The sequence below is a fragment of the Apaloderma vittatum genome, unplaced genomic scaffold (assembly GCF_000703405.1).
Source record: "Apaloderma vittatum isolate BGI_N311 unplaced genomic scaffold, ASM70340v1 scaffold9471, whole genome shotgun sequence".
NCBI classification, from domain to species: domain Eukaryota; kingdom Metazoa; phylum Chordata; class Aves; order Trogoniformes; family Trogonidae; genus Apaloderma; species Apaloderma vittatum.
In genome coordinates, this window is record NW_009699583.1 from 3839 (window position 1) to 16107 (window position 12269).

Consider the following 12269-nt stretch of genomic DNA (forward strand, 5'->3'; position numbering starts at 1 on the left):
GGATCGAGGGGGCAGTGGCAGCAGAGTGTGAGTGTGACATCCACCGGCCCCTCGCCCATCCTCTCAGCCATGGATGACATTTATAAGGCAGCGGTAAGTGCCTCCCTTTGGGGCTGGGGTGTGTGTGAGGGGGGTTAAGGGTTTTTGAGGGATTTTGGAGTAGATTCCCCAAAGCTGTGATGGAGTGAATTCAACGGAGAAAGCAAATAAGAAATAATTACAGGGTGGCAACTTCTAATCAACTTCATCATCCAAGAGACAGACCTTTCCTACTGATGGCTTTGAAGGTTTCACCCTCCTCTTGTAACTGTGAAACTCTCAACTGTGCTGCTAAATAATTTACCATTACTCCCCTGGTTCCCCACTGTAAGGCAAGGACATGGCCTGCAGGTGAAGTTATAAATCTCAACAAAATCTTGGAAGTATAAGAGGTGGCTGCTGGTTTTAGCCCAGACAAAGCAGAGCAGTGTTTCCCATGAAATGTACATTATTCATAGGGGTTAAACATCACCCTCTTCTTTCTGGTGCTTTATAATTCTGCCATTGCTATGTGTTCCCTTTCCTTAACTGAATATTCTTCTAGGATACTTAAAAAAACCTTCAGCTTTTGTACATTATTTCCAAACATCCTCCTCTGCTTTGCCGCTCCTGATATCTGCTCTGCAGAAATCCAGAATGTGAACTATGCTCTCAGGGAACGCTGAGCATCCTAACGGCTATTTTAACTTACACAGCTGCATGCTGCCCTCACTGTGTAAACCCAAAATATTTGGTCTGTAAGAAGAACCCTGCATTATTTTATAATGTAGACACATGGTGCTACGCAAGTAGAACAAAGATGAAAATAGATTCTGGATTGTGTGCATTGCTACTGTGTGTCCTCTGCAATGGGAGTTAAGACATTTTTGGTGTGTGTTTTTTTTTTTTAAATATATGGTCGATTGGGTTTGATTTTCACCAAGGACACAAAATCACAAGTCTTATTTTAATTCTAAGGTTTTTTAGAGGGGAGAAAGGCAGTGCTTGATATGGAAGAAAAAATCCCAAAGGCTTGCACCACTCCCATCCTTTTGTCAGCCTTGAACATCATGAAATAGAACCTCCTTAGCAATCCCCATAGTCTCAAAAGGCTCAGGAAAGGCTATACAGTAAAATGCTAAGTCCTCCAACCAACACCTCCAAAAGGGAGAAAAATGTGACCTGTCAAAGAAAATCAAGTCCTCTCTAATCCAGATTTTTAATTAGAGATGTTCTCATTGACTCAAGGCACAACTCCTTACTGTGTAGGGACCTCATACCTGTAAGTAGTGAGAAAGGCTGAAGAGCTTTGCAAGCCGGCAATGCACACAGCCCAAGGGGTCTGCTTGTCAGCTGGGACAGCGTGCTGGCAGCACAGGCAGAGAGCCCTGAAAAGAAAGGGTTCCCCACCTGCAAGCTCCAGCATCTCTCCAAATTTCTTCCCCAGAAACGGGCAACAAATGCACAGGTGAAGGTCATGCCTACCTGAAGCCTGTGGGCTTTAGCAGAGTTAGACCATAGAGGGATTTAACTGAGAAATAGGAATGGCAACAATAGAGAACCACCACAAAATTCCTACCTCAGATACCAAAAACTTACCCCAAACACAGAGCCCTTGACTAGGGAAATGAGCCACACAGTAGACCCAATGGATACCCATAGGGGTTTTGCTGCCAGTTTAATGGTGGGGGCATGTTGGTAAATGTGGAGCTTTAGTCCTAGGCGTTAGCTGCCAGCACCTTTGCAGAGGCAAAACAAGTCCAAGTCAGGCACAGCTGAGACAAACAGCTTTTTTTGTGGATCGATTTGCCAAGATTTTAACTGTAAGAAAACATTTACCTGGAAAAACTAATTCAAGAAATTCAACTTCCCCTGTTGATAATGGAAACATGAGTTGAAGAAGACATCTGATTTGGCATTGTCATGGCCACCGCAGGGCTGTGAGCTTAGTGATTGCCTTCGCATTGCAGCTGGAGAAACCTGTTCCTGAAATTATGTGGAGGGAAAAGAGAAATAAATCGACAAAGAGCACCCATGTTCCAAGGACGCCATAAACAGCCCAGGAGACATCTCTGTAGTTGAAGTGTCACTCGATACAATTACGTAATTCTTAGTTACAATCCATTTAATTTACATACAGCATAACTCCACATCTATCACTTCAGCAGTCAAGGAGGCTTCAGAAGTATGGGGGTTTTGTTTGTTTCATGCTGATGGCATATAGTAATATTATATTTATGCCAAATTCCCTATGTGCACCCAGAGAACCCAATGGATTTTCATCTTGCCCACTCATGCCTAGATAAGGGTGTGCAAACACAAAGCTATTCCAGGAACATTTTTAGGCTCTGTTAAGCGATGCTAAGAACAGTGCCAGGGACAAGTGTCCAGATAAAGGGCTGCAGGGATAAATACCAAAGCCTGGGAACAATCGGGGAGCTCATCGTTATCTTCAGCACCTCTCTCACCCAGGCTTATAAATAGCGAATGCACCAAGAGGGTCGTGTTACCCGAGTGGCAGGAGGGCCGTGGATGCCGGCCGAGGGAGAGCTGCGGCTGCCCTCACTCTGCCCAGACAGCAGCCACAAAGAGCTGGTAGCTGCCTCCATCAGCACCAGGTCCACAGCGGGCTTGGGTTTCCTCCTGCAATAGCCATCCTGCTGCCGTCCTTAGTGCTTTCTGATTTGCAAGTCTTCATTCACCTCCTCTGGTGCATGGGCAGTGGGATAAGGTCCCGCTGCCCGCTTCCCATGGGCTCTGCCCCACTAAGAAAAAGCACTTTCCTTGCCTCTCGCTATGAGTAGGAAGGATTTCCAGATGGCTTTTGCAAAACTGTTGCAAAAGCATCAGCCTTCCCTCAAAGACAGGGTCCCACAACCCCGGGTTATGGGGTTCTGCCCCAACTGAAACATGGTGGGGATGGGTATTGGGGACTGGTCTTTCAGGGATGGTGGCAAAGGGGACATTAGTGAGGCCAGGTACATTCTGCATGGGCCAGAGGTAGTCCTGGCAGGAGGTCACTTCTGGCTGACTCCAGATACACCTTTGACCAGCATGGGGAGGAAAAGTTGATGTTTTCATGGATGCTACCAAAGGGGCAGCTGGGCACGGTAGTGGGGTCAGCGATTTCAGAAAAGCAGTATCTGCAGGCCGACATGAAGTCAGAGAGAGTAAAGCACTTAAAGAGGCATGACACAGAGCTGATAGATCCCTCTTTGTTCTCATCATTGATTATTTTCATTAGCTCATGCTGACTAATGAGCTCCCACTGATCATCTGTGGGGAATGAATTAACGCAGGGTTTGGGAACAATCTGCCAGCCCATTTCAGCTAATGGCTCCACAGGCTGTTTTTTCATGGAAATACCTAAAACTGGCTAAAGGGACCAGCAGCTCCCTTCAGAGGCAGAAACCTGTGTAATAAACACTGACTCTGGTGAATGTAGACCAGCTCTTAATGCTCTGGATAGTGCAAGGAGTTTCCTGAATTTAGGACTGAAAAACAACTACTGAGGACTGTCTTGTCCCGCTCTCCCTCTCCAGGGACCTCTCCAGCACGTCCCTCTTCTGACTTGGCCCCAGCCCACGTGTGAGCAGCCCTCAGCAGCACAGCCATCCCACTGTGAAGCCTGCCAGCAGTAACAAATGACCCCCAGATAGTCGACAGAGATAGATGCTTTTTCCAGTGGGTCTCCCCTGCTTGTGCAAAGGCTACTCCTGCCACGTATCAAATGCGCCCGCTCTAGAGACATGGTGCTTGCCTCAGAGGAGCTAGAAGAACTTATTTCTTTAAGGGGAAGAATCTCTTAAACTACAAAAAATTGTGGTGTCAAAACCCTGCTGGTTGTACATCCCATAGTCCAAGAGGGTGACTGCTGAGAGGCTTGGCTGACCTTTGCAAAGGCTGTTGAACGAATAACACGTCCTTTTAATAATCAGTGATCCTGACAAAGAAAACTGACTTGGCTTCTGTTTTCCTTACAGGTTGAGCAGCTGACAGAAGAGCAAAAAAATGGTAGGTGCATCTTTAACCTGACACCGCAGCCTAAACATGAGTTGCCCAGCCAGCAGCCCAGCCTGCCTCAGCAATTACACCCCAGAAGATGCTTTGGCCAGACTGGTCAAAGCAAGGCATGACCCAGGGCTTCTGATGCACCAGCATTTCAACTAGGGCAGTTTCTGTGCACATCCCTGCCACGCCACACCCAGGCAGTGCTGGGGTGCATGGGCAGGGAGAGGCTGTGCCTGGGATGAGCCCCCTGTCCCTAGACCACCTGCCCACAGGGTCAAGGTACAAGGGGCAAGACCCTCTCCTCCAGGTATCTCCTCTCTCTGCAGAGTTCAAGGCTGCCTTTGACATCTTCGTGCTGGGGGCAGAGGATGGCTGCATCAGCACCAAGGAGCTGGGGAAGGTGATGCGGATGCTGGGGCAGAACCCCACCCCTGAGGAGCTGCAGGAGATGATAGACGAGGTGGATGAGGACGGTGAGAGATCTGGGTTTCTTCCATTCTCCTGAGCACCACCTCCATGTCTGCAGGCATGAGGGGGTCACGATGCGGATTGGGAGCAGCCAGCATCTGTGTGGTACTGGCTGGATCCATGCTGGGGATAATTGCAGCCTTTGGGGAGCAACCGGCTCAGAACAGTTACAAGATTTTTTTTCACAGAATCACAGAATATCAGAGATTGGAAGGGACCTCCAAAGATCATCTAGTCCAACCCCCCCCTTTTTTTTTCCTTTTGCTTTACATAAAATGTAGTAAGGAAAGTCAAATTTAGGTAATTGGATCAGCACAGAGGATCAGTTATTCACAATGCCACTTAATTGAGATGATAAAAGCAATGACCAAGATGCACTTAAGTTTACACAAAGAGAGGATTTCAAGAACATTGTTTACAGTTTACACTACAGTCCAGCATGAACACAAGACACAGTAACTGTTCAGGTCCAGTCCAGCAAAACATTTTACTAAGCAGTCTTATCTCTTATCAAATCTTCTTCTCTTCAACATTCATCCACCTCTGTTTGTGAGACTGGGATGAGTGTGTCCCCTTCATCTTAGAAAATAACACTATAGCAAATAATTAAGGGAAAAAAACCCCAACACGAGAAATTTTCGATACAGGTTTTTTTCCCCTCTTGATGAGGATACTTTTCTCTACAAGTAGTTTTCTTTTGTAATCTAACACTCTTTAAAAAGCTATCAGCTTCTTCAAGATGGCCACTGTAGGCATGATAATATTCCAGGAACACTTGATTGCAGGAACCAGTGATTCTGAAGGACACTAAACATCCATCAAACTTCAGTGTTGTTCTTTTAGGAAATCTCCAGGCAAGGAGAAACTATAAAAATCATTATTCCTGTTATGATCAAACTGCTTGAGCTAATGGGGGGGAGGCTATTCTGAAATTGCACAGATCCATTTGCTGAATATAGCAACTGCCATTTCAGAAATGCTACAGTTACAGGATTCTATCATTCGGAAAATGTTTCCCTTCTCAAGTGTACACACACACACAAATAACCATCAATATTGATTAAATCAGTGTACCAGTGATCGTATATAACAAAATACACTGTGTGCAATCCACTTTGGGCAAAAATATCATACTAAATAACTTTAAAATAGAAAAAAAAACAGTTAAAAATCAGGTGGAAAAAGGAAAGAGCTATGCCATTGAAAACATCAGTACTGTAATGCTAGTGCAAAAAAACACTGCATGAAGACTTGCCTTCTGGATCTTCTATTATTAACACCTAGGTGACATGGCCAGGTGCCTCCATAGTAGGAATTTCCATTCATTGGTGCTTCCAGCAGGACTTTTGGTTCATTTTGCAGATGACTGTAAAAGGTAAAAATGCAGTGATGAAATCAGTGCAGGGCCTCAGTCACTTACATCAGCGTCCTGAAAGCTGCTTCTTGCTGCAGCTGAGTTTTGGTCCTTGGTTACCAAAGGAAGTGTGATCTCTCGCTTGGCGTTGCCCGGTGCCAGCTGATGGTCTTTATTCTGCCTGCAGGCAGTGGCACCGTAGACTTTGATGAGTTCCTTGTCATGATGGTCCGGTGTATGAAAGATGACAGCAAAGGAAAAACTGAAGAGGAACTCTCAGATCTCTTCAGGATGTTTGACAAGTAAGAACCGTGACCGCAGTGTGGTGGGGCGGTGGGAGCGGTGCAGCCTCTGCGGCTTTCCCTCCCCAGTGTGTCGATCTGCTCCTGAGCTCCTGTCCTCGCACAGAAACGCCGATGGCTACATCGACCTGGAGGAGCTGAAGATCATGCTGCAGGCGACAGGAGAAACTATCACTGAGGACGACATAGAAGAACTGATGAAAGATGGGGATAAAAACAACGATGGCAGGATTGACTATGACGGTAGGACTCTTTGCTTGCAGTTTGGTCACAAGCACTTGAGTGTCTCCTGGGCAGCTCCCATGGTCTTTGTTGCCTTCTTGGACAAGCGTGAGCTTACGCAGCAGTACTGGGCAATATACCTGACCGCAGCTGGTGTTTGCACAGGGATGGGGGATATCTTACACTTGGGAAATGGTCGCAAGGGCCTGAGGCTTTCCTAATTGTCCCCATGCTGCAAAAGCCAGCCTGCACCGAAGCAATGCTGCTTTTCACCAGGGACTTGCCTGTCCCCTCCTGACATCTAAACACAAGCAGTGTCTCTAAAGGGCTGTATCTTTGAATCTGATGCTGCTCAGATGACCCCCAGACCATTTCCGAGCTGAGCCTGTGGTTGTTTTCCCCCTCGGGTGCTCACCTCCGGCATTTTGGTGGAAGCCGAGTGAGGGTGACTCAGAGGTCCAGTGACATTTCCAGCAGGAGTCACGAGGAGTCCTCGCCATGCTGAGGGGAGCAGTAGCCATCCCTCCTCGGCTTCTTGCACATCGGTGGGATGGAAAAGGAGACAGGGCTGGGGAAAGCTGCCAAGAGAGCACTTGGCAGCTGCGAGGGCACTTTGGTCCCATCTCACAGCCCTTGTCTCCAATGTCTTCCCCTTGGCAGAGTTCCTGGAGTTTATGAAGGGAGTTGAATAAATCTGAGGCCAGATCAACAGCCTGAATCGCCTAAACCCCTCCAGCTCTGCATCTCATCTCCTTGGACAAGTACCCCATCTCCTTGGATAAGTACCCTGGCTACTGGCATGAAGACTGAGCGCTGAGAAGGGTGGCCACTGGGAAAATAAAACACCTTAATACCGAGTGCTTCAGGTGGTTGTTCCTTGGAGGTTTAGTGAGAGCTTCGCCCTGGCTGGGTACTCAGGACTAATGGGGCTGCATCGAGCACCCACCAGCCACATCTGGCAAGGTGACATCACAGCTGGAGCTTTAAGCCCCCAAGGAGGTATTTTGCTGCCACCTCAGTGGCAAAGTCCAGCCAAAGGGGCCACAGGTGCTTGGCGGGGAGCTGCCATGTCACATCTCCTCAAACCTGCCATGGTGAATGGGCTCAGGAGCTGGCACGGGTGCCTGCTGGTTTAACTGGAGCACCAGCAGTGTTTTAGCTATGAAATGTGAATTAACAATCATTTACACCATCACTGAAATTCACGGGTGAGGGACAGTCCCTCGTGTCCCTGCTCTTGACCCAGCTGTCCCGAAGGGACACCCCTTCCTCCTTCCCACCATCCTGATGGCCACCTTGCAGTGCATTGCAGAAAGACCTCAGTTTTCTTTGGAAATGTAAATAAAAACCATTCTTAAGCCAGACTGGGTGCCTCCTTCCTGCCTCACCCAGCCTGGCAGGAGGCAGACAGCGGCAGCTCCACAGCACTTCATGGTCCTTCGGCAGCCCTGGATGGGAGCTTTGCCGCAATAACTGAAACATCCCATTTTCCCTCAGAAAGCATGTCTGTTTGGGTCACAGGGGCCCTGGACAAGACGTGACCCCACTTCGGGCTTTGGCCAGCAGGTACAGGGTGACAGCAGGGCTAAGGAAGACAAGCTATGCTGTCCCCAAGAGCCCGGGGCACCATCTTATCTCGTCCCAAGGAAGCGCAGCATTCCTGTGGCATTAGCAGCTCTCCCTGCACATAGCTGCCTCCTCCCATTGAAATACAGCCCCAGCACAGCTCACGCATTGCAGTCGTGTTGCTAAAATGAAACGTTTACCCAAGCAAAATAAACATTGGCAGGGCAAGGCGTGAGGCTGCGTCGGTGCAAGCCCCGTGATGCTGCACACAAAGCCTGGGTGAGCGTGTCACCATGCCCTGTGCCCACTGCACCATCCTTCTGCCCTGCCTCCCCAAATCAGCTGGGTCTTCTTGCCCCCCCATCTGTGGAAATAACCCAAGCAGTTGTACTTGACATGCTCATGTTTTAACAATAATGAAATACTGTAATTCAGACCAAACGAGCTTGAGGTGAAAACAGGCATGAGAGGGTTTGTTGGTTGTTTGGGAGGACACGGCTGTGTCTTTCCTCTGGACAAAGAGCACCAAATGTTTTGCTCAAGCAAGGCTTGTAACATCAAAGAAACTGAGGAAAAGAACCCCTGCCAGCTAGAGCAGCTGATTTTCCTTAAACCCCAAGATATTTTAGGCACATCTCTAATGCAAACATCTGGAAGACCCATTCAGAGGGTTTCCTGGATGGGCCCAAGCCCTCAATGCCACAGCTCCTGCTGAGTCAGCAGAACTGCAAGTAGACCAGAATCCAACAGAGAGAGAAATGTGTTGGGTCAGACAACCCTGTGACAGAAAATGCTCTGTATGTTGCCATCTTCCAGTTCCAATGAATTTGTAGCCTAGAGATCAAAGATAATCATCTCCTACCCACCAGTGCAGCAGAAGTCACTTACCACTTAGACACAGCTGAAATGTTTCACCCCAGGCCTGGAAACCTCAACCTGCAAAAAACCACCTGCAAATGCCCAGGCTTCAGCCACAAGCCAAGGTGACACCGACTCTCCCCACAGCCAGGGCCACTCAGCCCATGGGCAACCTACACCCTCACATCACATCTCAGCAGGCATCACCAACAGCCTTGTTACCTTCCTGTGTCTCAACCAGGTCCAAACACCGACATCTCCAAGATATTCTCTACTGCTTACTGATAGCTTTTTGGCTCACTGAAGGGTAAGCAAAAGAAGAAATAAAGTTAACCCCCTCTCCCTTCAGTCAACTCGGTGGCTTAGGGCAGGCTTGGACTCTGCTGTGACCCCAGCGAAAATGATGGCTGCAAAGAGCGACCTGGCCATGTGTCTTGGCTCTCCCACCTTGGTTCAATGGCCCAGGCAGCAGCGAGTAAATGGCCTCGTGGCTGCCCTCTTTTCTGAAAGTAAAAGAGAGAAGGTGGTGGCTGGAGAAAGAGGACAAAGGTTTTGCAGCAGCTGAAATTTGCAGCAGCTAGAGAAGCAGACATACTGGTACTAGTTGGGCATTTTCAGTCCTTAGACCAGAGGTGCCAGCAGGTCAGCACACTCCGCATGAAGTTAGAAAAACTGCCACCAGACCAGTTTGCCTTGACACACTGTCCTCCAAGAGTGAGACAGCAAATGTCGTGGGCTGGGGCGCTGCGGGTGGATTTCACTGTTGGCTAAAACACGGGAACAACTGCATTAGGAATGTAACGTGACATGACAGGCTGGCAAGTGGGTTAGATGGCTGAAAAAACAGTAACCAGCACAGGATAAGCCTGGCTGAAACCTCCACAGAGGAGATGTGCCTGGAGAAGTGCTAACAATGAATGAAAACCACCCAGGAGCCCACGCATCTAAGCGGCTCCAAACAAATTTGCTGTTTTCCTTGCATGTGTAGTAAACTGGTGCTCGAAGCCTTTCAGCAATGTGATACAGGTCCACATGCACTGACTGCTTGGGGGAAAACAAAAAGATAATTGAAACAATTTTGAAAAAAAACCATGCAAAAAAGAAGTCATTTACCACTAAATTAGTCCCTAGATCTGTGTGCTCTTAACAGCTGAGAAAGGAGCTGTGCTGGCAGGTGACAGCAGTTCGTGCCACCAGACACAGTTCTCAGGTCATTTGATCTGCTTGCTTTTGCTCACAGTAGATTTAACTCCTGCTCTGATTTGCTGTTTTTCCAGCGTATTTGAGGCCCCTCTTCAGCCCTCATTAGAACTCTGCTGGGTGAACGAAGTGACTGCAGGAAGATCTGAAGACATTTTGTACACGTGCCCCTAGTAAAACCTCTGCATCTCGCATACAGCCATACATCTGCCACCAAGGCAGCAGCAATATGTTAAGCTAAGGTACATCAGATAAATGTTTCACCATGCCAGAGCCCGTTTTGTAGAAACACCTGCAACACGCCTGAAACTTGGGCAAAGCAGAACTCCTGTTCACTGCTTTTTGCTTGAACACACGACCGAAAGGTAGTTAAGGGGCACAAAGCAACATATATCCAGCTCTACTTTTCATTTTCACTGTGGACATCAACATCCTCAGTGAATACCACATCAGAGTGTTTCACAGAGCTTTGATTTCTCCTCCCCAGTTCCGCACTTCTGGCTTTCAGCCTGATGAGTTTCTCATGTCAAATTAGCTGATTCAGTATTCGGTTACATGCCCTTTGCTCTCTACTTTTTTTTTTTTTAATCAAGTCAGAAAAGGAGCCAAACTGGAACTTGATACCGAGTCCTCTTAATTGCAAAGGAGAGAAATCATCTGCAGCAAGTATGACGTACAGCAGCAGCAGCAAGCACGAAATGTGTAACCTGATGTACAGCAGTAGCTGAGCAGAGGGACGCTTTCCAGCTCATTGGCTTCCTGCAGGATACCATGGACTTAATTATAAGAGTTTTGAAGTTTTTAAATGTCAAAGATGACACAGTTCTACATAATGGGAATAGTTTTAAGTGGGCCACAGCTGCCAGTTCTGTCTCCTGGGGTCTGTATGTGTAATCCTCCCAAAAAGGATCTTCAGCCTCACTTGGCCAACAGCACTTACATGATTTCAAAAGGCTAATGAGAATGGTGACCCACCATGCCATGTCAGCAGACTCCCCTTTGCAGCTTTCCCTTCTGGGCTGGGGCAACCTCTACGACAAGGAGGGAAGATGTGGACCGAGCTGTCACAGGGTTAAAAATGCAATCAACGATCAACTGATGTCTGGGCACTGTCCTGTGGAACCAGTGTGTGTGCAGGGAGCAGACAACAAACCTGACACCAAGCTGTGGAAGCTCACAAAATTCCTGTCTCTTGCTACACAATGATGCCTGGATTAAGGTTACATTCCTCCGTGCTGCATTTTGTCACGCAGCCGCTATTTTGGTCAGAAAGTCAGCAAGTCCATATTTGGGAAGCTGTCCCACTGAAGGGCAGCATGAAGGGCAGCGAGACGAGCAGGCTCCTTCTGAAGGCAGGCCTGGAGGAGCTGCCTGGAGACATGGGAAGCTCAAATCTTCCTCTCTGCTCTCTCAGTAACATGCCAACATCCCTTCCTCAGTCCAACCCTTGCCTGCCTCCCCCTCTCTCTCCTTCTCTCCCCCTTCAAACTGCATCCTGTGCGAGAGGTACTCTAGCTTGCAACACCAGCACTCTGGAGAAGACACCAAGGGGGTTTAGAGATAAAATCTCTTATCCTAGATTGAAAAATTCTAGTGCTTAGCTATGCAGAATCTGCAGACACACTGGCAAAGGGGTAGCTTGACAAACACCAAGTCCAAAGCCTTCAGAGGCTTTTTCTTTCGCTCTCGTCACAACACGTACCTGCAGCAGACTGACCGTCACATAGCTGGACCAGGCACTCTGTCTCCTCCAACACCAGCAGCAGCCCAAGGGGACACCCCTCCACACTAGGTCTCTCTGCCAGCCCCGGCAGGGATTGCAGGGGGGCTGCCAGGCAGATCTGGCCCAGTGCCCAACGTTGCCAGATGTGCACTAACCTCAACCACAGCTACGAAGACTTGCCTTCGCAGACAAACTTGCCCAAGCAGGGCAGGCACCAGCCAGACACCCACAGAACTCCCACACCCACAGGTACACAGGAACCAGAGGCCAGTGGGATTTAAGTGCTGCACATCTGTCTCCAGGTGACCTACCGCTTACCAGATAAGAAACTCTCTAGCAAGCATTAACACCACAAGGAACCTCTCGCCAACTGACTTTGTGGCATACCTGTGGGTGGCAGGGACCAGCCAGCCTTTTAGTCTTGACTATTTTGCACTTTACCTAGTGGCACAAACTCTGTGACTGTACACCGTCTCCAACACAGCACCCCTCCTGACCAGCACGCTGCTCTCATGCAAAAATTAAGTTCTTTCCTCTGAAAACAGAT

At 48.3% G+C, this 12269-nt stretch overlaps 1 protein-coding gene across 1 annotated transcript; it reads left to right on the forward strand.

Annotated features, from left to right (window-relative positions):
* Positions 1 to 58: 58 nt before the first annotated feature.
* Positions 59 to 7224, forward strand: TNNC1 (troponin C type 1 (slow)). Its single transcript, XM_009878433.1, has 6 exons — positions 59 to 93; positions 4002 to 4032; positions 4356 to 4502; positions 6039 to 6153; positions 6260 to 6396; positions 7036 to 7224. The coding sequence occupies exons 1-6, from the start codon at positions 70 to 72 to the stop codon at positions 7065 to 7067; spliced, it is 486 nt and encodes a 161-aa protein (XP_009876735.1). The 5' UTR covers positions 59 to 69; the 3' UTR covers positions 7068 to 7224.
* Positions 7225 to 12269: the final 5045 nt, after the last annotated feature.

Coding starts and splice junctions, on each gene's coding strand:
- TNNC1 (XM_009878433.1), top strand. CDS start 70: ATGGATGACATTTATAAGGCAGCG. Junction 4,033..4,355: donor GACAGAAGAGCAAAAAAATG/GTAGGTGCATCT, acceptor CTCTCTCTGCAG/AGTTCAAGGCTGCCTTTGAC. Junction 6,154..6,259: donor CTCTTCAGGATGTTTGACAA/GTAAGAACCGTG, acceptor GTCCTCGCACAG/AAACGCCGATGGCTACATCG.